General features: G+C 36.9%; 5 protein-coding genes and 1 long non-coding RNA gene across 7 annotated transcripts in view; 3 read left to right on the top strand and 3 right to left on the bottom strand.

Annotated features, from left to right (window-relative positions):
• Positions 1-62: 62 nt before the first annotated feature.
• The window catches only part of LOC134803481 (uncharacterized), a 66,391-nt gene continuing 38,989 nt past the window's right edge, over positions 63-27,464 (bottom strand). Inside the window, exons 2-3 of the long non-coding RNA XR_010145991.1 lie at positions 536-2,370; positions 63-437 (exon numbers count right to left, since the gene is read on the bottom strand). This is a non-coding gene — a long non-coding RNA (uncharacterized LOC134803481). The remainder of the gene's footprint in view (positions 438-535; positions 2,371-27,464) is intronic.
• Positions 544-6,285, bottom strand: LOC134803317 (putative zinc finger protein 702). 2 transcript variants are annotated; one of them, XM_063776104.1, is made up of 4 exons: positions 5,304-6,285; positions 4,921-5,054; positions 4,096-4,207; positions 544-3,476 (listed from the first exon to the last, which is right to left on the bottom strand). In XM_063776104.1, exons 1-4 carry the CDS (start codon positions 6,219-6,221, stop codon positions 3,264-3,266), a joined length of 1,377 nt encoding a protein of 458 aa, XP_063632174.1. In that variant the 5' UTR covers positions 6,222-6,285; the 3' UTR covers positions 544-3,263. The 2 variants fall into 2 exon arrangements, with proteins under 2 accessions (XP_063632174.1, XP_063632175.1); XM_063776105.1 differs by having other exon boundaries at positions 5,979-6,285.
• LOC134803492 (BRCA1-associated RING domain protein 1-like) lies at positions 6,581-8,308 on the top strand. Its single transcript, XM_063776291.1, has one exon. The coding sequence runs from the start codon at positions 6,682-6,684 to the stop codon at positions 8,239-8,241; it is 1,560 nt and encodes a 519-aa protein (XP_063632361.1). The 5' UTR covers positions 6,581-6,681; the 3' UTR covers positions 8,242-8,308.
• LOC134803300 (H/ACA ribonucleoprotein complex subunit 4) lies at positions 8,868-11,593 on the bottom strand. The gene has a single exon (XM_063776077.1). The coding sequence runs from the start codon at positions 11,364-11,366 to the stop codon at positions 9,828-9,830; it is 1,539 nt and encodes a 512-aa protein (XP_063632147.1). The 5' UTR covers positions 11,367-11,593; the 3' UTR covers positions 8,868-9,827.
• LOC134803402 (DNA-directed RNA polymerases I, II, and III subunit RPABC3) lies at positions 12,350-13,345 on the top strand. The gene is made up of 2 exons (XM_063776221.1): positions 12,350-12,723; positions 13,156-13,345. Exons 1-2 carry the CDS (start codon positions 12,431-12,433, stop codon positions 13,313-13,315), a joined length of 453 nt encoding a protein of 150 aa, XP_063632291.1. The 5' UTR covers positions 12,350-12,430; the 3' UTR covers positions 13,316-13,345.
• The window catches only part of LOC134803285 (single-minded homolog 1), a 69,832-nt gene continuing 65,918 nt past the window's right edge, over positions 23,551-27,464 (top strand). The window contains exon 1 of the mRNA XM_063776056.1: positions 23,551-23,830. The gene's annotated coding sequence lies outside the window, so the exon portion shown is untranslated. The remainder of the gene's footprint in view (positions 23,831-27,464) is intronic.

The raw sequence follows: 27,464 nt of genomic DNA, 5'->3' as shown, positions 1-27,464 counted from the left end.
ACGTAGGTCTATGTAAATAATAAGATTCTATGATTCTTAAGTGATTTGTGTTTATTTTAGTGTGAAAGGAAATCAAACTTAAGTATGTATTAAGTTTGGTAACTTTATGCGTTTTCACATTGTCCGAACCCATATCGAATGTCATATTAATTACCTTTGGAGAAAAAAAGCTGCTAGAAAATGCCCTCAGTTCTTTTATTTTGGCATTAATCCTTTCTTTTGAACAAATAATACCTAATAGGGTATTTTCCTACTAGTCAAATCAGTTACTTTTTTAGAACTGTCAAAACGATTTGCTAATATGGAATTTATATGAAACATTACATCGTGGCGTCACGGTCAACTCACCTACTTTTTATATTTCTATCCGATTTATTAAATAGAACTTGTGTTTAAAATATAACTTCTATCTGTGTTTTTCTAATAATTATCTGGTGCTTTATTTATTTATTTATTTATTTATTTAAACTTTATTGCACAAAGTATATACAAAAATGTACAAATGGCGGACTTAATGCCAAATGGCATTCTCTACCAGTCAACCATGCATGGTGTAAAATAATTTATTTTAAATACAGTGTAATACCCTATTAAATGTATAAAAAAGGCACTTTTCATATTTTGCTTCTTTGTGGTCGCTGCTGGTCGTATCCGATATAGGATCGGACGATGTGAAAACACTCTAGGAGAGAGCAGAGATAAAGTACATTAAAAATAAAAAGTGACATTCTACATTCAAATCCGCGTTATTGTTATAGATGGAGCCACTTGCACAGAACTAGAAATTAAGCAGAGCGCCATCTAGTGAGCTCCCTGAGAGTTAAAATATACTAATGCAACACTGCGATTGCCTCTTTCCATCTACAACAATGATGAGTGACTTTGCTATAAGATTGTCAGTGTTTATTTTTGCTTGTCTTTGGTGGATGTTAGTATGTAATGAGCAAGTTCCTCTATTCGACAATATATTCGTACGTAATTATGTAGATCGTGAATTTCTTAGTAAATGTACTTACTAATAATAATAAAATATAATGGAATAAGTGGATTTGAAATAAGAAATGATTCTTACTGATTAAGTAGACAGAGTAAATACAGATGTAGTTCATAATTACTTACTTCGCAAAGTATTGCTAAGGGTAAAAAACATCCATTAGGTAGTCTGACCTTCTATTCGATCTTCTAATATTAATAAAAAAACATTTAATTCAAGCTTCATAATAAGTTTTAAATTTGTTAAGTACCAGAAGCGTAATATACACCTTTCGAATACATGTAGTGCATAAATTATTTTCGATCGTAGTTTCACGGAAACGTACGAACGTGTCTTGCTATTTCAGTCAGTCTCGGTACAAAAAGTACTGAGGTTGACTGAAGTAGCATGACAAATACGAACGTTTCCGAGATAATACGATGGAAAACAATTATGCAATACATCTGTACGGCTGTATAGCACATTTAACCACACCGTAGACATCTGTCTCAGTTAAACGGTCCTATAGTTTTAAATTAAAAGATATATTTGCATTTTAAAGAATCAACTGCGCATAATCGATATTAAACTTTCGTGAGACATGTTTTAAATTGTTTATACGACAACGGTTGGTGAGTGCACGAGTTGCAGCCGCCGCGAGCACTCGAGCCTGAGGAAGGACCCCCGACGGGCCCGAAACATGTCGCCAATAGCGACTAAAAATTCAAGTGAGTGAAACCGTTGTCGTATAAACAACTGCGCATACTAACCCAAGTGATTTGATTTATTGTAAAAATGTAAATACGTATTTATTATGTCATTTTTAAATGAGTAGCGAAAATGAGAAACAGTGTAATATTTGTGTCTAAATCAAAATTAACTTTTTTGTACCAAAACTTTTGCTCCAACTCTAAACTTAGTGGTAGGTATATTTTTGTCTCAATCTAAGCATATCTTAGTAAGCAACCAATAAAAAGTAAGGCATTTTTTTGAAAATTGAGTATGAGGTACAGTCAAAGAATCTCTAGCGACTTTCATATTGATGGTCACTGTGACAAGGTGCGAAAAGGTTGGAAATTAAATTCTTTGAGTGTCGAGGAACATGCAATTAATTTAAAAATAATTTAGCTTTATACGAGGTATGCCAGGCTTTATTATAAATTCGTCTCTGAGGGCCGAATTTTGAATTTCGATCGTTCGATTTCGTCACTCGGAAATCGGTGGAAAACGGTGAAATGCTAATTTTTGAAATACGAGCGATATAAACTGGGAATCTAGTGGTATTGAGATTGACCACTCGTTTTCTATTCTATTAGTAGAGTTTAAATGCCTAGTAGTGGAGATATTATTGAACGAATTACAAGAAATCGAGCGGTCGAATTTAAAAAATCGGCCCCCTGGTTATATTTTAACGTTGTTTCTCATTTTCAAACTAATCTTGTCGTACATGATGCTGGTAGCTCGCAATAAACGGTTAATAGAGAATTTTTATTTTTATTCAGTTTTGAAAATAAAAATGTGTAAATTAAAATATGTCTTTATTTATTTAATCATTACTCCGTTCCATAAATAATTTCTAGATTAAAAAAAAAATGCGAAATGGAGAATTTCAATATCTCGAGGAAAAAATTACAATCAACAATAATTAAAAATATTAGGTTCCTATTCACTTTCTCGCACATAATATGAATGTTTATAGTATCAGTCAATATAACAATAGTATATAATCTCATTAGCTCATCACGTATGTACAAGTCTTTTTACAATTAATGTACGGTGGCGCCATCTATTGCTGAGTAGCAACACAACTGCATTAAATCAGTAAAGATACGGTACAATACATAGAAGGTCAGGGACAAAACATAGGCAATGCGACACTATGATTGGTCGAATTTATTTGTTGCCCACCATAACCCATACTAATTTAATAGAGAATAAAAAAAATGTGAGACTGTGATAAGGACAAACAATAATAGCGCTTTCGCTGCTACTCCTACTGAAAGATACATAAGACTATCCCGTTCGCTCATTTCCCCCACCCATCATGCCTTATCCAGTTAAAATACTAGATTCATGGTACAATATGAGCATTAAAGATACAAATGTAGTGCATAATTATTATATTTTCCTCGTATTTTCTCGGAACTCGTACTTTTTGTACCGAGGATGAAACTGTACGATTCCGTGAAAATACGATGGAAAATAGCACTACATCTGTCCAAAATGTATTTTTTACAATTATAATCGAACGCCATAGTATAGTGGTGCCATCTATGACCAAGTAGCATAACTACAATACCTTCAACAAACTATCGACCTTATCGCCCTCGTCACTAGGTTCATTCTCGCAGTGCTTCGCCGTCAGATGTCGCTTCAAGCCCCGCTTGCGGGAGTAGTGGGCCCCGCAATGCGGGCAGGGGTGGGTTTGCGAGCGGTGGTGGGAGGACTCTATGTGCTCTTCAAGGCTCACTTTGTAGCCGAATTTCTTGTCGCATATCGTGCACTGGAAATGAATGTACAATTTAAAAAATCATCCATCTGCAGGCCTGCCATCTTTCCACACACGATTAAAACTTTTAGAACGCCATTTGACTTTCATCTTTGTTCTTTCACTGATAAATTTGTTAAATGTCAAAAAGTGTCGCCATCTACACGAGCAAAGGCCAAAAGTATGGCGCCATCTTTTCGAGCGATGATGTACTAAATTCTCTTTGGTTACAGATTGCTTGTAGTTCCATGAGAGTTATGCTGAGTTATGGTTTTTGTTTGTTTTTCAGGATATTTATATGATTCTGTACCGAAAAGTTAAAAAGGAACCCTTGTGTTGAGACTGTCTGTCTGTCGCATCGCTAAATATCTCGAGAACTACACCCCGTTTTTTTTGCATTAGAAAAGACCACACGATCTTGACGTGTCTATGATTGAAAGACGCTTTAAAAAAATCGTAACTATTACTTATGAAAGCAAAATAATGTAAATAATCGTATATGATTCATAATTGTTACAATATTTGCCGTGACTATTTTTCAAAAGTGTTTTTCAATAAAAAGACACATCAAGATTGTTTACCTTTTTTTAATGCTAAAAACAAACGAACTATAGAATTAACAAAGTACACTTACCTGGAACTTCTTAAGGCCGAGATGTCGGCGGCGGTGCGCGCGTAAGTTGGAACTGGAGATACAGCGCTGCGGGCACATGTCGCAACTGTATGGTCGCTCGCCCGTGTGTTTTCTGAAATATATAAAAAATAACATGGTGCGCTGTCTGTAAATATCTACAGTAGTGTGCAAAAGTGTGTGTGTGTGTGTGTGTGTGTGTGTGTGTGTGTGTGCGTGCGTGCGTGCGTGCGTGCGTGCGTGCGTGCGTGCGTGCGTGCGTGCGTGCGTGCGTGCGTGCGTGCGTGCGTGCGTGCGTGCGTGCGTGTGTGTGTGTAGTAAAAGCAGTTTATTTATGTTAGAGTAACTTATAGCATAGAGAAATAAGTAAGCATAGAGTGCTAACTCCATACATCAGTTTCGTCATAGAGAAAAAAATACATAGAGTGCTCACCCCATACATCAGTTTTCTTACCAAAACGACTATTATTTTCGTAGTCGACATCTAGCGTCAAGTAGCGGAATTATCAGTACTGCTACTTGACAATAGATGTTGCACTGACTGAAAACTCTAATGCTCAACATTTTTCAGCTAATATTATAACCGGATTAACCGGAACTCTATTTTCAACTCCTTCTGCTTATAATATTAGTTATAAGTTATTTTAGTAGTACATTTTTCATCAGTAGCAACACTTGTGACATCTGGTGTCAAGTACCGGTACCGATAATTCTACTACTTGATGTTAGACGTCGACTCCGAAATAACTCGCATTTTGGTAAGAAAATGCATGGAGTTACCGCTCTTTCTTTACGTATATTTCTCTATGCTTATAGTAACATGCTAACCTTATGTGGACGATGAGTGAAGAGCGCTGGGTAGACCGGAAGCCGCAGTGTGGACACACATGCTGCTTAGTGCCTGTGTGTGTGAGCTTGTGTTTGTGGAGGTAGTCTTGTCGGGTGAACACGCGTCCGCAACTCTGTAAAGCAAATGATATTCTACCTTTAATTACGTTTACTAAATTCAGACAATAAAAATTTGCTTGTTGTTGAATGTTCAGAAGATACAGATCACTTTCTAGCTATCACGGTTCATGAGATACAGCCTGGTGACAGAGAGACAAAGAGACAGACAGGCAGACAGACAGTGGAGTCTTAGTAATAGGGTCCCATTTTTACCCTTTGGGTATGGAACCCTAAAAAACTAAAATTGATAATAAGTTACTTACTTCACAAACATATTTCTTTGCAGTCTCATGTTCTGCAACATGCTCCTTCAGGCCTTCTCTGGTCTTAAATGAGATACAACACTTTTTACACTTAAACAACTCCTCCGGCAACTCTATGGCTACATTTTCTCTATGGTCCCTCATGTGAGCTTCATACGTCCTTCTCTTCGGAAGGCATCGGTCACATAGCGTACATCTGTAACCATCTTTTAAACCTTTACAGAAGTTTATTTCATGTCCAATTCGAGTCTTTCGGCTTTTAAAGCGTTTCTCACAACCAAAACACTTGTAAAAATTACCTTCTATTCCGTGATTCTGAGAATTGTGAAGAGAAAACTGCTCTACAGTTTTGAAGTCTAATCTGCAGATATTACAGTAAGTAGGAGATCTTTTAGGTTTGTAAGTCTGTTTTAACTTAACCTTCTTTTGTTTATTTACGTTTTCACTGGAGTCTGACTGCTGGAGTGACTCTAGAAAGTCGTCAAAAGATTCGTCTTGCTCTACCCCTGTAGGGAGCTCATTCTCTACTTTTATGTAACATTCGCTGTTATTAGACGACTTTTCGGCAATTTTAACATAATTCTGTAATATTTCCCGAAGTTTTTTGTCAGTTTCTAGACAGAATTTCTTAAATTCGTAGAACCGTTTCACCTCGTCGCTGCATCCTGTACAAACTTTGTTGGGCCGGCATTCGTGAGTTAAAATGATGTCCAGACAATCTCGTATTTGATCAAATAGTGGAATACTGTATTCTGTTTCATTGTCCTCACTTTTACACAATAATTCTTGAGTGGCATTCCTTTTCCAACAGAGACGGCACACGTCTTCAAGCAAGAAATATTCATGGTTGTAAATATCACCGCCCAGTGACGCTACAGTATACATAGTGTTATTTATACCACTACTTACAGTAAACATTCAAATAAACAATATTGAATAGAATTAATTCATAGTACAGAAGTAAACAAAAAATACAAATACGCTGTCGTCAAAATGTCAATGTAGGGCGAAACGTTTCGGTATTGCAAAATTTATTAAATAAAGTATGAACTTCTCTGTTTGTTTATGAAATGTAGGAAAATAGGTTTGAATAACTTAAAACCATTTAGTTTGCTTGTGTAATGGAGTCTTGTTTGACTTATTTCTGTTAAAGTAACAATCTGAATGAAATCTTAATTGATCTTAATAAAATAATCAACATTCACTTGAAGCACTAACTAAACGTGTAATTTTTTTTACCACCGCTGTCACTGTCATTTATTTTGTTTGGCATTTGTTTTCTGTTCCGTGTTCTGTTGTCTGTCTTGTGAATTTTCCCGCTCAAGTAAACTTTTATCAATTATTATTTATGGGATATATATGAGATTCCGTGCACAAAATGTCTAAAAAGGATTATAATAATTTGATAAAGGCTCTAGACGACATGAACAAGTGTTTATTTTGTGTAGAATGCCATAAATTTTGTAAAAATCCGGTGACGTTGAGCAAATGTTTTCATTTAATATGTTCTGAGCATTTCCAAGATTTATCGCACTGTCCCAAGTGTAAAGTGTCTCTAAATGATTGTACAACTTGGTCAAACGATAAACTGAACGATGCAGTCGACGCCGCGAAGAACTTATCGACTATATTCGAGCTTTCGAAGGAAAATACGTCTTGTTATCCTGTTGAAGAATCTCCAGTTAATAAGTTCACCGAATCATTGCCAGACACACCTCTGCCAAATGTAGAAGCTCCGAAACGTACCCCCGCCGCCAAACAGGATATCTTAAATAATTCAACAATATCTTTAGCTTCCAATGTATCCAAGTCAGGCAAAACGACAGAGAAACGAAACAACAAAGGTGAGACAGCGTTACATATCGCCTGTAGACTGGGAAAAGCTGACAAAGTAGCCAAACTGTTGAGTGAAGGGGCAAGTACGAATACTAAAGATAATGCCGGATGGACTCCGCTGCATGAGGTGGTGCAGAACGGACGGCAGGACTTGGTTAAGCTTTTACTGCGGCACAATACACTTGTCAACATCCCGGGGCAGGGCAATGAAACTCCTCTACATGAAGCAATCCGTTATAACCAAATAGCTATTGCTAAAGACTTAGTTGCTCATGGAGCTGATATTAATGCTAGAAACTGTAAAGGAGAGACTCCTCTCACCCTCGCTACTCCTGAGATAAAAGCAGTTATTAAAGATATAGCTGAGAAAAGATTTATTACAGAAGACAGTTTGGATTCAGATTTCATCCAACGACAGATTGAGCTGGACCATGAAGATATTAAGGTTTACTGTGTGTCACCTTCTCGCTCCATTACCACCAAGCTGAAAGTTTTAACAAAACATCACAGCAACCTCCATATTGAACAGAAATACAGTAATAAAGTAACACATCTCATAGTTGATGCTGAAGATGGCATCTGTGACTCCAGCCTTGAAGTCCTACAAGGCATTGTCAACAACCTGTGGATATTAACTACAAAATGGGTGACTGCATCTACTGATGATAACTTAGCATCCTTTGAAGAGTATGAAGTGCTCGGTGTCGGTACAACTACATACAGAGGCCCAAAAAATGCTCGGTACAACAAATATAAGCAACTGCCTGGGATTTTCAATGGCTGTCACTTTTACTTCCATAGCTTCAATACGAAATATAAGATTTCGGATAAGATTGAAGTAACTAAAGCCATTTTAAGTAAGCTGGTTACGGATGCAGGAGGAGTTGCCCTCAGACGCGCTCCAAACCCAGAGTCTATACCTGAAGCGGAGAAGCTGGTGCCATATCATGCGCAACGAGATGGCAAGCTGTGCAACTGTTCACATTACATTATATACAAGGACATGTACGAGCCGCTCTACAACATGGCACATCTGAAGGCGCTGCCCATCGGCTGGCTCATTGAGTGCATTGAGAAATACCAGCTCTGTGAGCCTTGGTGAAGGTTGGGCATAAGAATCATAGTTATTTTCTGTTTAAGTCTGTTGAAAAATCAAAATGTTATTTTTTTTCCATTAAGTACGAGTTCATTAATATTAATAAATACTCTTAAGAATTTGAATTTTATTTTTATATTTAACTACTATTTTCATTTCATACCTTTAGGTAAATAAATATTAGGGGACATCTTACACAGATCAACCGGGTTATTATAGTTACCGCCAAATTCTTACCAGTGGTAAAACTACTGGGAAAAATTATTAAAGGAAATAAAATTCCCAGTAGTTACCACTGGTAAGAACTTGGTGGTAACTAGTGGTAATAACCCGATCAACCTAGCCCCAAACTCTACACGGTCCATCCAGACCAAGGCCACGCGGTCTGAGGGGCTTGTCGGCGACCGTCTAGCTAGGGCCAACTAGGGCTTAGGCAAAGCTTAGTGGGTTTCCGCGCCATCTAGTGGCGAGTAGAATGATTTAATTCGTTCTATAGTTTACTCACTCGATGTCGACACACCCTATCGCTATCCTGTATGAAACATTGTGTCTCTGTTTTTGTTATGAAGTAAAAAAGGTAACTTATTTATTTATGGGTCTGATAAATAGATGGGTATGTAAAACAAGAATAAATTTTATAAATTTTAATGTTGACCAGTTTAAAGATAAAACTTACTCCAACATATTCCTTAAAAGCTAACTTAAAACTATTAACTTCTCAAATAAAACACTTCTGACTTAAAAATACGCGACTAACAACTATTTAGGGTCAGTAGAAAAATGCAAAACCCGTAGCATAGGAATATCTAGCCAATTTGTCTAAGAATATGTGACGTTTTCAACTTAAAGGTACCACATTGGTGATTGTCGATAAGGTCGATTTCAAATTGAAGTTTTATAGAAATAGCACCTCATTGACAACCAACATTAGTATCCTTTTGGTTGAAAATGGCACATATGGAGTCATATACCTATTTAACTGTAAAATTTCAAAGTTATTAATAGTCTAGCAATAATATGCAAAAGAAAATACGTAAAAATAATGAGCCTAGCTTGCTAGAATATTAATACATTTGGAAACAATTACTATTACATACAATGTCTAGCACTGGTACTGGATAAAAATTAAGTCAAAGTGGTCAAATAGGTATCTAGCTTTTGAACTGCCTACATACAATGTTTCAACTATTAAAATAATTTTCTTTATGCAAATTATACTTAAACAATTGCTTCTAGCATTTTTAAGACTATTCTATACATTTTTTGAAAATATAGCACTCTAAATAATGTTTTAAACGGCTTAAAAGTACATGGACCTTCAACATAGTATGACCATTTCATTTTGATTTGATTACAATTACATAATATGGTTCATTTAGTTAAAAATCGTAATTTTAAGTAAATGTTTTACAGTAAACATTAGAACATTACAATCATTTCAGGGCCCGCCGAAATATAATCCCTTGGCAAGCAATGTTTAAACAGTCACAGACATATCTGTATCTCTGAGAGTACAGCTGACTAAGAAAGCTAAATTAGTACCAATTGCATCTGATTTCACTATGATTCTCACTGACTTAACAAAATAGTCCTCATTCCTCCTCTCGCTCTTTTTGTTTGTCCTTCTTCTTCTTCTTTTTCTTTTGTTTCTGTTCTCCGTCCTCCGCCACCTCCATCGTGGTGTCGGCAGCTTCTGTTGTCTCTCCCTCGGCAGTTTCGTCTAGGTCACGTTTCTTTTTCTTCTTCTTTTTCTCCGATTTCACTTCAATTGAGTTGGTAGTGTCGTCAGCGTTGGCGGTGCTGGCTGTACGCTTTCTGCTGCCTTCCTCCTCTGCGTCTTGAGTATCAGTTCCGTTTTCTTTCGCTTTCCCCTTATTATAGTCCTTGTAACTGTTCAACCATTCCGATGGAGTATTTTCATTAGGTTTGCCGAATTTATCTAATTTCCCTTGCTGTATTAGCTGCTTCTTCTGCGATGCCTTCGGACCGAGGCCCCATTTGCGTGGATACGTGTCCCTCTCCATGATAACCCGTTTTAGCTTGGCTGCGACTCCATGGTCACAAGATGCCATTGTTGATGTCGTCATTAATGCTACAGCTAAAGCGATGGCTTCTCCTTTTGTTGTTACAATAACAATTTCCTGGTCAATTTCTATTCCATCTTCGTACCTTAAAATACCGGGTAGAAGGACTTTGGCTCCGTAACAGATAGCATTGACGGCGCTGTCTTTCACAAAGATCCTCTTATGCGCTATTAGGAGACCTTCGAGAGGCTTGATGACCCTACGGAGGTAGGTCTCATCTTTGTGGTTTTCGTAAGCCCATTGAGCGTCTAAGATATCATGCATAGTGACCATGCCTTCTCCTTCTCCCTGGATGCCAGACCGCACTCTTCTGAGCTCAATCATCTGTCCTCCGACTCCCAACATGAGTCCGAGATGGACGCACATTGTTCTGATGTACGAGCCAGCCTCGCAGCTGACCCAGAATACTCCAATGTTTCTTTCAGCATCAAAATCAAGAAGTTTGCTGTCGTACACTGAACGGACACGAAGTTGTCGCTTCACGGCGGAGATTAAAGGCGGGCGCTGGAACAGCGCGCCTCGTAGCTTCTCTAAACCTTGAGTCACTTTTTTGATGCTCTCCACAGCTGAGTGAAGATTGAATACGGCCACGTACTCCTTGCCGGCGTTCTGCTGCGACTTCACCAGCCGCGTCGCGCGGTCCACGCACACGATCAGACATCCCGTCACCTTGGGGTCGAGCGTGCCCGAGTGACCCGTCTTTTCCACTTTCAGAATACGTTTTATCCATGAAACTACCTCGTGGGAGCTCGGGTTACTCGGTTTATCGACGTTTATGAAGCCAGACTTGATGTAGTCAGTGATAGGGCGCTTCAGAGGCGAGTGTCCGAACGGCAGCGGCGTGTAGTGGTTAGTTCGCACGTTGAGACGATCGAAGTTTTTCAGCAACAACGGCCAGTACGCTGTGTCTAGCTTCTTCACATTCTCGGAGGGCTCGATCTTAAAGTCTCCGAGCTTCTGAAACGCGCCCAATGACACGGTATCCTTGTTTTTCTTCTTCTTTTTCTCAGACAAAACGTCCGGACCGGGTTGAAGTACTTCCGTCATTTTGGACGAATATAATATGCGCGTATATTATTCACACGCGGGAGCGTCTTGGCACACTAAAAAAAGTAACCCACGTTGGGTATTTGGAGCACTTGCGTCGTTCACTGATTAAAACGCACACAATAACCCAACACGTGCAGCGTTTTTGGGTTAGAGGTTAGCTTGAAAATGTTTCCGCTGTTTTTTTACGACAAATGTGGTGTACGCACTTGGCATGTATCGTATGGCAACACTTGAGGTGCATTCACATGTAATTCTTTGAATTTATTTACTATCATTATTTTTACCTTAAATATAAACTATGACTTAAATTATGTTTGATATAATATCTACTTTAATGAAAAATGCAAAATAATGCGGCATCAGTGTTAATTTAAATTTAACAAATTTACAATATGAACGCAGCCGTAAAATGATAGTGTTACCATAACAAAGAAATATCGAAATATCTCAAATATAACGTGTTTTAGACAATCTATCTATTTTTATAAATAGTAGGGCTCTTCTACAAAGTTGTTTCTCAAAATAAAAATCTCTATATTCAAAGAAAATGTTGCACTCTGTGAAGATGATATGTTGACCTCCTTTAGAATCTTTACATACCTACTTGTTTGGTTTGATGATTTATTGGTAGTTGCTTAGCAATGGTGTTTACATGTCTTTTGTCAGTTGACTCGATAAAGAAAAATTTTATGAAGTATTGTTAATGAATTTAAACAAGCCTTTAATTTACGTATTAAACAGTATTTCCATATACATGAAGAAGTCTCCTGCACCGCAGTGAAACAAACTTCATATACTCAGTACTTACTTGGCATAATTGAGCAAATGAGCATGGTCAGTCGGCATCATGTCGGCATGGTTTTATACTTCAGATTTTTGTAGCGGATTTTCAAACGTAGCAAGTTGCAACATTAATGTAAATAGAAAAAAAATAAACGTCAACTCAACGTCAAAATTGTCAAAAATGTCAAACTAGTCAAACAATTTGGCATGAGCTTTCCAGTTTGGCGGCGGGTTGTTTTCTCAGCATTTTATAGCAAAACTAACACAAACACCACAAAATGGCAGGTGTCCTATTCGAAGACATATTCAACGTAAAGGACATGGATCCCGAGGGCAAGAAATTCGACCGCGTCAGTCGTTTACACTGTGAATCAGAGTCGTTCAAAATGGACCTGATTTTGGATATTAATTCGTGGATATATCCGATGGAGCTTGGAGACAAGTTCCGGCTGGTTCTGGCGACGACGCTGCGGGAGAACGGGTACCCGGACGGCGGGGAGTGGAACCCCCTGGACACGGAAGGAAATCGCGCGGATAGCTTCGAATATGTCATGTCAGGCAAAGTTTATAGGTTAGTTTTGTATTGACAAATCTAAAGTACTAGTTTCTAGAGCAGCAGTCGGTAACAAGCGGCCCGCGGGCCGCAGGCGACCCGCAAACCTCTTACTTGCGGCCCGCGTGCCTCCCTGGCTATTTTGTCTGATAAAATCATAAATATTAACAAAGTGCGGCCCGCGTTAACTTTGTTAACTACTATGTGGCCTTTGGCTGCTAAAAGGTTGCCGACCGCTGTTCTAGAGTAATGGTAATGCTAGAATAAAAAGATAACTGTATAGTACATTTTTTGCCGTTTTTTGCGTAATGGTACGGGGCCCTTCGTGCGCGAGTCTGACTCGCAATTAGCCGGTTTATTTCTTTTGATTTGGTTACCTACCTGTTGGAACCAGCTCTGTATGATAATGTGGAATATGTTGTGTAATTAAATAATCTTTAATATTTTCAGGATAGAAGGTGACGAGGCAGCGATGGAGACAGCGTCCCGCCTGGCCGCCTACGTGTCGTTCGGGGGGCTGCTGATGCGGCTGCAGGGCGACGCCAACAATCTCCACGGCTTCGAGGTCGACCAGCACATGTACCTGCTGATGAAGAAGCTTGCCTTCTAAATGAGTCATAAAAGCTATGAGGGTTGATGGCCGATTTTTTGAGGTAGAATTTTTTTTCGTAAATTTTGATAAACTAGACCTAGAGTAGTTTGAGTTCCCTATTCAATTTCACCCATAGAGTAATATAAGTAAAGAAAGAGTGGTAACTCCATACATCAGTTTTCTTAATAAAACGCGAGTTATGTCATAGTCAACATCTAGCATCAAGTAGCGGCATTTATCAGTACTGCTAGCCGACAGAACCCTATGGAGGAACCTGGTCTTCAACAGAAGGATATGATGTCACGATCCTCAGTATTGAGGGACCGACTGAAGAAGCCGACAATAGATGTCTCGGCGAACGAAAACTCTAATGCTCAACAATTTTCAGCAAATATTATGGACTAACCGAAAGTCTATTTTCAACCCCTTCTGCTTATAATAGTAGTTGTAAATTGTTTTAGTAGTACATTTTTCGTCAGTAGCGACACTTGTGACATATGGGGCCCGTTTCTCAAAAGCTTGTAACTTGTAATACAAGTGGAAGTCCCTTTCTAACAAAAGCTGTCAAAAAGTGACATCCGCTTGTATTACAAGTTACAAGCTTTTGAGAAACGGGCCCCTGGTGTCAAATAGCGGTACTGATAGTTTCACTACTTGACGCTAGATGTCGGCTACGAAATAACTCGCGTTTTGGTAATAAAACTGATTAGAGTTACCACCCTTTCTTTACTTATTTACTCTATGGTAACTGAACAGAAAATTAGCACTTTTTCAGGACAAATTGTAATATCGTATTGTGTTGTAGTATCGTAATGAGCTCTTGAAACCGGCCAAATTTTATTCAATATACGGAAAAAGAATGGACAGTAAAAAATCGGCTTATGAGGTGAATGATTGGCAAAGTGTATGGACAATTTATTTTGTGTTACAAGGGATCAAAATGATATATTTCCGTCAAGGCTCAAGGGCGTACATTGAATCCTTAATGAAGCGATGGATTCTAAAGTAGAATCCTGAGTGTTAACGCCCAAGACGAAATAATTTAGATACCGTGTGACACATACTGCTTTTCACATCAACTATGAGGAAAATAAAAAAATCTTAGTGTTAACACAATTATTATGTTTCAAAATATTATTAAACCTAAAAAAGAATGCATAAAATAACAAAAACACCTAGAACAGAAAAGTGCCACTTTGATCCCCCCTAGCAGGGAGGAAAAGTGCCACTTTGATCCCTCCTAGCGGGGAGGAAAAAGTCCTTTTCCGAATAGGTGATGTGAAAATAACTATTGTATGGGTGTGATATAATACATACATTGAACCTTGTTTTTATATGTCAGAAACTAAAATGACAGGCTGGTTGCCTGGTTGGCCGAATCCCAGTTTTGTACTAAAATAAGATTCATTTCAGTGAATTTTATCTCATTGTCTTTTTTTTTTGTTAGATTTTGGCTGTAGATAAAATTTGGCTGGTTTGAAGAGCTTTCCATTCTGGCAGGGATATTTACGTCACAACTGGCAACATTAATGTAATTTTCTGTTGAGGTACAAAAGTACTAAATTTTTTTTTTGTAATTCAGAGGAACATTTTTAAGACTTATATTGTTCAGAACAGGGAACTCATCTATCCACCAAATTTTATCGAAATCTGACTAAAAAGTCGACAATAAATAAAAAGATTGCCCATCTAGGATAAAAAAAAAGAAGTTAACTGGGTTAAACTGAAATCAACTTATCCTTATGTGTGATCCTCACATTTTTATTTTGTAAGGTTAGTATAATAATTAAATCGTATATTTTTATTTAGTATTTTATTTATAATCCCCCTGGTATTCTGCAGGCAGTCGCACGAACCTGGTCGCCGCCATACAGTCGGAAGTTACGCTCTCATTCCAAAACGACATTCTGAAATAGCATGAAATTTGACAGGCACATTCAAGTAACATAGGTACAGAAGTAGCATACTAACTGAGAAAAAAATAATGGATGTAGTGCATAATTGTTCTCCATCGCATTTTCTCGGAAACGTTCGTATTTGTCATGCTACTTCAGTCAACCTCAGTACTAGTACCGAGAGTGAAATAGCAAGACACGTTCGTAAGTTTCCTTGAAAATACGATGGAAAATAATTATGCACTACATCTGCCTGGTAGTTTACATCATTTTAAATTCATCATTTTAAATTTAGTTTTTTTTTACAGTTTACTCTTTCTACCATTATTACTTATTACTTTATGTTTCTACTTATTATCATATAATTCTCATACTTTTATCCTTTATTTAATTTTCATTTAGTTACTTTTCCAATCATTATATAGATTACACTCGTAAATACCGTTCCTGCTTTAATTTCTACGCTTGATATCAATCCTTGTAGTTGGCAAAGAGTCATCTTCCTCGCGTTATCCTGGATTTTAGTCACGGCTCATGAGCGTGGATTCCGCTTTCCAATTAATTCCATGACTTGGCGTAGGCGCTACTTTTTACGACTACTAGCGCCACCTAGTAGTCTCCGTGTGAACTAAACATATTTTATTGATGTATTTGTGAAAGTTCGCGTTACACATGCATTAAGTATTATAGAAAACATTAAGTATACAAAGAGAATAGACTGTTACACATATCTTTGGTAATAAATATCATTTACCATTCAACCATTTTAAAAATTTGATAACAGCGCCCTCTTGTAGCGAGTAGCATCACACCTACGATACATATCTAATTTGATAGATGGCACTAGTAGTCTTATAATGTAACCATTTAAACTGGTTTTACATTGATTCCGCTTGGCAAGTAATTCCATGACTTGGCGTAGACGCTAGTTTTTACGAATGCGAATGCCATCTGACCTTCCAACCCAGAGGGGAAACTAGGCCTTATTGGGATTAGTCCGGTTTCGTCACAATGTTTTCCTTCACCGTAAAGCAAATGACAAATGTTCCAGTTCGATAAAAGTTAAACAAAGATCCCTCTTATCCAGCCAGCGAAGTTACATTAAGGTTTCGGAATTTTAAAGTTACCTAAAATTTAATATTGGTAATGTTTACGTCGAAATCGAGGACTACTAGCGCCACCTATATATTTTATAGCTTGGATGAGTTATTTGATACTGATTTAGTTAAGTTAGTGTATAAGCTTTGTATAAGTAGTTCACAAATGCCTTATTTTTTGATCTCATTATGTATACTGTGAATGTCGTCCTATAATGGCTAAAATATGTTACTAGTGCTTACTATTATTGTTATTATTATTTTCAAATGTTGTTTATTCTATTGTATTTTATTGTAATTGTATTTTATGTGCATTTCAAACACAATGTTGTATTGTTGATGAATAAATATGATATGATATGATATGACCTAGTGGTCTCCGTGTGAACTAAACATAGCTTATTCATGTATTTGGGAAAGTTCGCGTTACACTTACACATGCATAAGTATTAAATAAACATGACTAAGTGTATAAAAAGAGAATAGACTTATACATTTCTTTGGTAAATCATTTACCATTCAATCATTTTAAAAACTTGATAACAGCTCCCTCTTGTAGCGAGTAGCATCACACCTACGATACATATATAATTTGATAGATGGCGCTAGAGTCTTAAAATGTAACCATATACTGGTTTTACATTGTTCAAATCTAAAACTTAAATCAACACTTATAATTAAGAGTATTTCTTGATTTACAGATTTACAATAGAATATAGAATATTCTACTGAAATTGTACGCGTGCCTCACCACATGAGGTATCATGCCCGCCACTGCCCGCGGTAGTGAAATAACGATGGGCGTAATCGTAGTATTATGTTTGCTAAATAATGAGAGACTAGCTATGCCGCTGCTCCAAAAAATTTTGTAATGAGTATCAATTGTAATGTAGGCATTTGAAATCTAAGTGTAAGGCCAGAGTGGACACTCGAAGCGGAGCGTTCGGCGGGGCGTGCAGCGTGGCGTCGGGCTCACAAGTGATGTGAGCAGCGTGCACTAAGGCCGCTCCTATACGTTTGCATTTGTTTAACATGCACGCCGCACGCCCCGCCCCGCTGCACGCCCAGCTCGAGCGTCCACTCAGGCCTTACACTTACTAACGAATAATTCGCTAGATGTCGTTATACGCAGGTTAGATCACGCAAGCGTTGTGTTTTTCCAGTTTATAGTAGAGGGTAGAGGTTTAAATGCGTTCGCATACCTTTATTTTAATAAAATTATTTTCATATATTTTAATTTTTTGAAGGACACGTGCTGTTGTTAATACCAGCGACTGGCACGTTGTCTTAATCCATACCCTTAAGAGCCCATCAACGTGCACACTAGCGCCACTGCTAAATAATCGTGATAATTTAACGACAGGTATTTAAAAAAGGGGGCCGCTACTTGTTATATTTGTACTTTTATGAATGTAATTAAATTATTAATACACAATTTTGAAAACACAAGACCGTTTATTTCACAAAACATAAACTGACAACTCAAACACTGACAGCTCTGTCCAAATGGCCATAGACTAGCTATAGCTTTATGTAAACAAGACGTATTTATTGTTGCCACACTACGTAATGTATTTTTCATCACACTCGCTCAGTAAATGTGGAATTGCACGCAGGTTTAGCGGGAGTTATAGAAAAAGCGTTCTCACTAGGGAGTTATGAAGTTTCTAGTGCCATAATTAACAGTTTTTTGGCTTTATACTTAATTTTTGTATCGCAAGTGTGGGATCATCCATTAATTACGTCACACGAATTTCTAGGTTTTTTTACCCCTCCCCCCCCTCCTTGTCACACTTGGTCACATTTTGCAACCCCCCCCCCCCCCTGGTGTGACGTCACATTTTAGGCAATTTTGTTTTCAACGAAATCGACAATATTAACTCGGCATTATTTTTATAAAAAAAAAATATTTTTGATATATATTTTTGATAGATTATAACACAACGAAAGTTACATCCAAAATCTCATTATTTAACTGTACAGCGAATAAAAAAATATAAATTAATTTTCGGTTACTGATGAAGTTAAAGTGACATCACAATGTTTGTGACTCCCCCCTCCCCCATGTCACAACATGTCACATTTTATTGACCCCTCCCTCCCCCTAAACGTGTGACGTAATTAATGGATGACCCCTGTGATGAAAAACATAGTGTGTAACTCGGGGCGTAATAATATTGCAAACTCGAGTCTATAAATCGCTCCGGCAAGCCGTCGCGATTTAACTTACTCTCGTTTGCAATATTCAACTTACGCCCCATGATGCACAATGTACTATTGTATTTAAGTACCTTTTGAATACATCAAACTAGTTTTTATGTTGCTAAACCCAAGTCGACATCTAGTGTATCTTTGCATATTTAACTTGGAATCTGTATATTGCCACTAATACACTTCGTCACGTCAAAGTCTGTGCAGACTGACGTGTGAGCACATTTTTCGTGATTTAAAAAGTCAAGCGGCGAGCGCGGCGCGCGCCACGTGCCCCTAACGAGCGCGGGGTGGACGCGCCTTAATTGGGTTTGTTCTTCGCTCGTCAGGATCGGTGACAGGAAATAACAATAGGTGAGGAGTCTATTCATAAACATTTATATGTCAGTAATAACAACAAGTAGGTAAATACCGTATGTTACTGAACGAAAAGCAATTACTCAAACCCGTTAATGAACCCCGAAATCGCGAAAAGAAAAATTGACTCTCCCATAGGAAATTTCAACATTGGACCAGGAAATTGTATGAATCTAGTTTTTTTCCCGCGTTTTCAGGGTTGGTCCCATAGTAAAAGTTGCTTAGTATGACCTAAACATTAACGGTAATTGCTTTTCGTTCAGTTACATACTGTATATCTAAAACCTACTTATTACCTATTAAAAGTTTTCACCGAGTGACTTTAGCATGAAGTAATTATGAAAATGAGTATAACCGTGCAAAAGTCAGACGGAGCTGGCCGCGTAGCCAAAATGCCAATCGCTTACGCTCCGTAGCGATCGAAACGCAACTGTCACTGTCGCACTAATATGGAAGAGTGATAGAGAGACACAAAGCGTTTCGTTGTCGAAGCGATAGCGATTGTAACCTTGGCTAGGCCGGCTGGTGCGAGGCGGTGAGAAAGGGGGGAGGGGGGTTAGGGGGTGGATGGTTACAGTTTTCTCATTAAAACTTTGTCATTTAACTCGCCGGGGACTATTCTATACCCTTTTATTGTCTATGGTGTTAATGCGTCGCACAATAGGTATAGTCTGTCAAGCCATTTCCGTCATTAGAAAAAAACGGCAAATTTAAAAATGTAGGTGCGAAGGGTTATCGTCTCATAGAAAATTAGAAATACGCGCTTTTTTCTACTGACAAAGTTGTTTGACTGGCCTACTATAGGTACCTTTTTTTAAGTGATTGCTAACTTGGCACATTGCAAAGGCGCGCTATCTTAGGCCCCGCCTCGCTGATCTGCTGGTGATCGGTGGTAAACAAGCATACGTCCCGCCTGACGGTAAGCGATCACCGTATAATTTAGGTATGTTCTGAGCCACAAGGCGAGGATCGATATAAAACGAGTATAAAATGAATAGGTATATGCTACTCGTACTTTGTATTATTAATTCTTTATTTCAGATAAATTTTATCCACATAATTGTTAGTTTGGCTTATAGCTAAGTTAGTTATATATGACCAGCTTAAATTTTTATTTATAGGGTTCCGTACAAAGAAAAAACAGAACCCTTAAAGAATCACTCGTTTGCTGTCCGTCTGTCACAGCCTATTTGCTCTGAAACTACTAGACCAATAAAGTGAAATTCGGTACACACATGTAAGTCTGTGACCCAAAGAGGAAGAGGGACAATGTATCGTAAACAAATGAATTGAAATATAGACACCACATTGGGAGGTAAATTTAAAAAAAAGGTTTTGCAAACTATATCCTGTTATATTTTAAATAAGTGCTCGGATTTTTTTATAATTTTAAGATAAATAGTTTAGATGTTAAGTATTTAAGAAAATAGGCAAAAAATTACCGGCTTAAAACTCCGGGATGTACCACTTATTTTAAATTAATGAAAAATTAAAATATTTTCATTTCGTAAGTAAAAACCCTCAGATAGAAACCTGCTACAGAAGTATTAATATCCTCTCAAGACAACGCGCTTTCGTATAAAGTTTAGAATAAAAAATACTTTACCAAGTCAAAGTCACCCATTTACAGCCAGGGATGTTGCGGATGCAGATTTTTTGACATCCGCGGATGCGGATGCGGATATTTAAAGCCTCACATCCGTGGATGCCGATGCGGATGCGGATGTCAAGATTTGGTACTTAAAAAACGTCAAATATTACATTTTTATCATTTTTTATTAAAAAAAACGAAACGTTTAGTATTTGAGCAAGAATATAGGTGCGTTTTATTTAATAAACTGTATCTTGGCCGACTTTTCGGGATCTAGACGATTTCGTTATATATAATGACGAAATTAACTAGCACTTACGCCGCCGGCGCCGCCGCTAATACGTTCCTGTTATCGACTTGGTCGACATCCGCATCGTGCGGATGCTCCGCATCGATTTTATGCGGATGCGGATGCAGATGCGGATGTTCCGCGGATGCGGATGCGAATATTCGCAACATCCCTGATTTACACGCCAAATTACGCTCGAAATGCCGCGTGTCGCAATAGCCCCCCGTGGCCCGAGGGGCGAAAATTAGTTCAATCAACAAAATGGCGGGCGCGATTAACATTAGTTGCTGTTAGTTCATCTCGTTAATGTTCAGGCATATTTATTAGGAAAACATATGTTTCTTCAATGTAGGATTTATATTTTAATGTTTTTACCTTTTCGAATTGGATACATGAACACATACATGATGTTATTTAAGTAAAGACATGAAACCGTAATATATTATTTAATATTTCGGCTGTATACTGTATCAACAATTTTAAATGTGAACATGTTTAATATTGAATTCTATGTATATTCGTGTTAGTAAATTTATGGGTATTTATTAAAAATCAAAAAGACAGCCAAGAAAGAGAGAATTAAAAAAAAAACAGAAAAACTTGAGACGTTTTCTCAGATTATTTTCATAAAATATCGCTGTTTGTGTCATAAAATGTATTTAACAATAAATAAACCTGAACGCTTAATTTATTTCAGTGCAAAGCGCACAAAGAAATCTGTAAAATTTATCATCCATAACACTGTCTGGTTCGCGCCAAAACAATAAATTAAGAAAAAATGTTGAAAGAGTCAATTTACGTTCGAAATTCAAAATTTAAATCGTCTGGAATCTATTGGCGGCGCCGCGGCCAATGAGAGCGGAGGAGGCGGCAAGAGGCAAACGTCAGATGGAAATTAAGTGTTTTTTTAAGAAACCCGTTTTCCGCGTTATGGCGGGGAAATGGGTATTTTATTCAGATTTACTGCGCATTTGTTGGAATTGTCGTTGAGTTGAGAAGCTACAGTTATTGTCTATGGTTATTAGGATTCCGTATCGAAGGGTGACAATGGCTGTCTGTCGGTCCGTCCGTCTGTATACGGGCCGTATCTTAAGAACTGTATTGTACCTAGGGTTTACACTTACAAAACAATAGGTATGTTTTTATTTCTATTGCCACAAGAGAACAAAAAGTAGCGGTTAAAAACTTCAGTGTACACACAAAAAACGGGTATAATGGGAGTCAATTTTAAGCTCTATTTTAAATTGTTTAATTTAAACATTATATTAAAGTATTAAATTATTGGTTGTGTTGTAAATCTAATTGTATGAAACATATGATATGACTATGATCTAACTCTGTTTGTTCTTATTGTTAGTTTTTTTAGCATTAGAAAAAAGGTAAGCGATCTTGACATGTCTTTTAATAGAAAAACGCTTTTTAAAAATCAGTAACTAATTACTGATGAAAGCAGAACAATATAAATGATCGTATTACATTCATAATTGTTACATATTTGCCGTGACTTATTTTTAAAACGTGTTTTTCAATTAAAAGACTTGTCAAGATTGTTTACCTTATTCTAATGCTAAAAAATAACGAACTATAGTTCTCGTAGCGCGAACACATACCGTACACCTCATAACACCACCAATAGCATTGGTAAGAGGTTGTTACCGCGCTAGGTAAAATAGTTCGTAGAGCCTCTACGAACTATTTTACCAGCTCAGCTGAGCTTAAACATTGCTACGCCGTAGCACAGCACCCGTATCATTTTTTTACCTTCAAAATTTCAAAACCGATTTTTTTTTACCTTTTTAATCATTGTAAATGTTAATAAATGCAATATACATCAGGGATATTAATTTTCTTTTGTTTTTAGGGTTCCGTACCCAAAGGGTAATAAACGGGACCCTATTATACTAAGACTCCGCTGTTCGTCCGTCCGTCCGTCCGTTAGTCCGTCCGTCTGTCACCAGGCTGTATCACACGAACCGTGATAGCTAGACAGTTGAAATTTTCACAGAAGATGTATTTCTGTTGCCGCTATAACAACAAATACTAAAAAGTACGGAACCCTCGGTGGGCGAGTCCGACTCGCACTTGTCCGGTTTTTTTGTTAGTACCTATCTTATCTAAGGAAATTCTGCAATACTACGTCAACAATCAGGCCAATTCGAGTTTTAGTTATTCGATCCGTTTCCGATACGATACTGGTCTGGCAGTGTCAAAAGTGAAAATACTTCAGCAAAAACGCCCCTCTAACACTGACACATCAGTATCATAACTTCATAACGGAAACAAATCGAATAACTAAAACTCGAATGAGCCTAAATGTGTAAATTCATAGGAAAAGCAACATCCTTACCTTACTGTCTTTATTGTCAATGATTCTATGCTTTTAAAAACTACCTTAAATCAATGAGCACTAAGTTTAAAATTCTCTGAATAAAATACAAAAAAAAAAACACTCGTATTACTATAATCAATGTATCGAACAGTTTTTTTTTACAAATGGATGAACATGCAATATTAGCTTCTAATATTACTCTAATAAAGTCCATCACTAAGTTATTGTACAGTTATTGTAATTCACACAATGGGTATTCTAACACAAAACATGAATATCTAAAATTGTAACTGTCATTATAATAGTAAAAAGTGTATGTGTAAATAGTGTGTTTACTTATTAATTTTATTATCTTACATATTTATTCCCAAATTCCCAAGTCTATTCTTCCCATCACGTTTACGAGAAAATCGGTGTGGAAAATAGGTAGTTATCAATAATGGACAACGCAAGCTTTCCATAAAAGCTAACGCGGTAACGTGTGACAGGGCGAGCGAATAAGCGCGAACGAGACGAAAGCTCGCTGTCAGTCAACCGCCGACCGCGCGCCAGGCGACACGAGCTTTCTCTTAATTAATTAACCTATAAAATAGTTGTTTCGGAACGCATCCTTTTGTCTATGTTTAAAAAATTAAAATGTGACGCGTTCGAATTTTGAAATTGTGAGTGTAGTGATGTGCTGAGTCGATGTTTTGGTGCGAGTGTGATGATCGGGGATGATTGCGCGTGCCGGACTTTTTCAGCGCCTATTGGATTCTTATAAGGTAAAAAAATGTTGTAGATTTTATACCCATAAACATTTTAAAACCAAAATTGTCACTACTGGGGACAGTAGTTAAAAAATGTGTGCATATGTACTTACTGCAATTAGCAACCTATAAATTGGCACTCTATTCTATGGATAGGTACTTACGAGAAACTTACAACCGAACATAGTTAATTTTATTTTAAAAATAGATAAGATATCAGAGTGAATATTACTCCATAACTTATTCCCGCTACCCACAGGTTGCCTAGAAGAGGTCGCTATTTAGCGATAAGACAGCTAGATGCTTAGGTACCCGCAGTATTTGTTTTTTTGTTCTTTAGAATATAATGTAAGTTTAACAATAAGGTAGAGGTAGTCGTTTAATTTAATTTATTTAATTCAAAACATGTTTATTTACTTTATTTACGTATAAAATTTTTATATATTGTATTTTTAATACTTACTAGACAATTTAATAGTGTTTTGTAATGTTTTTGATAATGTTTTGGTAATGCGTTTCATAATTTATAATTTGTATCGGGCAAGTAATATATTCTTAGAATACTATGTAATAAATTATTAGCAAAGCCATGCAATACAGTTAGGTACTTGTTTACGACAATAATAAGTATACCTACATTATAGTAAGTCTAAAATTATAAATCCAAGAAGCATGTTTTAGTTAACTTTGTTTTACAGTTATTTTTAACAATTCTAACCAGCTTGATAAGTCAGATGACATTAATTGCAAAATTATTATTACGTAAAATGGAAATTATTCGCGTATAATTAAGATTTTAAATGACCTTCGACGTTTTAAGGACGGGATTGTCCCAGTAGTCTTGGTCTCTTGTACCTTTTCTTATTTTCCCTTTTTTCAAGTTTGGTTTAGGTACCTTTTGGTACCTTGATGCTGATCTTCTGTAAACACCCTTACAAAAAACGCGATACAACGCAAATAAATAAAATAAGATAAGTACTTATATCTTACTAAATTGTCATATTTTAGAAATCATAAAAAGTATAAAAATTATGCAATCCTTGTACAGTCGACGTCAAAAATATGTTTACACTTTTGCACCTTATTACTTTGGGGCTGTTCATTACATGTAAATTACGTCATCTATTTTTCCCCCCCTAAAATCATCCAAAAATCATGCTTCGAATGACCCCGTTTCCTCCTATGTCATGCTACCATCATCCGATGTCCAGCCCCCCTCCCCCCCCCCCCCCAATTTGAAATGACGTAATTTATGAATAGCCCCTTTGTAATAAGGTAAATGTAAACATATCATCATTGACGTCGACTGTAATCAAAGAGCTGCTACAGATTTTTTGAAATTGGCGCGTTTTTGCAGCATTTATCTTTGTTTAGCCAGACTATTAATATTTTAGTACCTGCCACACTACCTACTTGTGTGTATGAACGGTTGTCAACTCAACGCGTTGCAACAACAAGCAACGTTAACGGGCGTCGGATCGTTAACCTGTATCAAGTATTAACGTTTGGTCTGGCAGCTCAGAGGGCCTACTGCGAACGTTCGACGTGTTGCCTCTCTGTCGCACTTGTAAATTCGTACGTAAATGTGACTAGGAGGCAACACGCCGAACGTGATTCGCGGTAAGCCCTCTGGCGGGACGCCGGCTTGTAGCAATTGTGCGTGGAATCAACATTCATATGTGACGTTCCACGGGAAAAGGTACCTTATGAGGGTTTCTAGTTTCGGAGATATGAAATGTTTTGTAAAGAGGTGAAAAAATGCTCAATTTTTTTTTATTGTGTGATCTGAAACCTTAATGCGTAACGTTTGTTTACCTGTTTTTATTTTTGTTATAAGTTAGTTATAAGCCTAGTAATGTCGTCTCAGAGTTTAGTAGAAAAGGTACCTTATGGAAAAAAGATTGAAAATTCCCAAAAAAACTAGTCAATACGGGAAAAGAAGTTTGGTAGAGAACTGTATTAGCATTCTGCAAAACTAATTTGATAATTTCAGTTCTGGTTGGGGCGCCTCGCAAATATTATAACCGTACATAGACCGACATCACAAATCCAAGTAGCCTGCTATTATACCAAAGTTACTCTCGTCAAGTCTTTCTTAACTAGAATAATCTTCATTTGGTTTGGTCGCATGCAGTAAATCAGCCATTGGTTTGCTGAAAAATGCCAATACCCGACGCATTACCTTATGGAATATCTGAGGTCATTGAACCTCAATGCCGCTTATCTTCAATAGCAACCGAAATATATTATTGATAAGAAATAGACGATTTATACCATCTTAACCCCAAAATATTATTAGTTTATCCTAACTGTTCCATCATCATCATGCCTCATCATGTAACTTAATCACAAGGTACCTTTTCATTACATACAAATTATTGGTCTTTTTTAAGATTATTATGACGAAGAACTAATTAAATTTGGGGCAGTTTAATGTAAATTAATATTTTCTATTCATAAAAGATAAACTGTAATATGATTGATATTTTGTAGTGATGTATTATTAGATTTATTTCCATAAGGTACCTTTTCGTAAATGTATGGAGCAAATACTGTTATTGTTATGTAAGTTTAAAGTGGCATAAGGGGTTAAATATAGTATTTAGTTGGGGTTTTAGGATTTATTTCATTTGAATGACAGAATTTCTTTCATATGTGCTCAGAAAAATTGATTGTGTGTCACATTAAAAGTAAAAATATTCAATTTTGTGATTTTATATGAAAAAGTCAGAAAATACATTTTCACCTCTAAATCGGTATTGTTTTTTGCTTAAACTGTCTGTCAGTGTCGTTTTCTAATAGATAGAATTTAAATCTTGAAAGCTCATTGCAATCAATCGTGAAAATGAAATAAAACTTTATTTTCAAGAGATTGGCTAGTATACACATAAATCAGTCGATATCAAAAGTTTCTATTTGCATTACAGAACAAGTCGCAATATTTTTTTAATCTCACATATATAAGGTATTATTATTTGTAGTCAACTATGTAACTTACTTCAGGAACATAGTTTTTTAGGCGGCTAAACTTAAAACTTCTCTATCGTAAAGTTGCTAATTTCACAACATTATTTTCAAAAAATCATATCTCTGTAACTACGCAACCTAGAAGGTTGATCTTTTGTGTTATCGATAGCTTATTTATTGTAGATTACTGGGGTATGCATAACTCCATACCCGCCATAAGGTACCTTTGACCGTGGGACGTCACATATTGTTACTACAACTACCTACTACAACTACCTACTATATACTGCCGCCAAAAAGCCGCTCCGATACAATCGAAGCTACAAAAAAATTAGAGCGAGTAGAAATTTTACATATAAAACTTTTACTCGCTCCATTTTCTTTGACTTATAACAATTTTTAGCAACGAAAACTGTTAATAAGGTGTATTCGGGTAATTTCGGAAGTTGGGTAATCCCGAAAATGTGTCAAATATCACTCATCACAATGTGTGTCAAATATCACCCTCTTACCGCTAGGCCACCAGTGCTTTATACCAAAAAACCTTACCTTACATAATTTTGGAAAAAATTGGACACTTTTCAATCTGCGGGATCCATATATTTATTCAACATAGCTAAGAACCACCGCAAGAAAACTCGCTTCACGCAAAATAAAACTAAATGGTTGGCGCACATCACCA

This window comes from Cydia splendana, chromosome 26 (genome assembly GCF_910591565.1).
Source record: "Cydia splendana chromosome 26, ilCydSple1.2, whole genome shotgun sequence".
In the NCBI taxonomy this organism is placed as follows: domain Eukaryota; kingdom Metazoa; phylum Arthropoda; class Insecta; order Lepidoptera; family Tortricidae; genus Cydia; species Cydia splendana.
The sequence above is the reverse complement of the archived record's forward strand: the minus strand, read 5'-3'. Positions and strand labels throughout refer to the sequence as shown.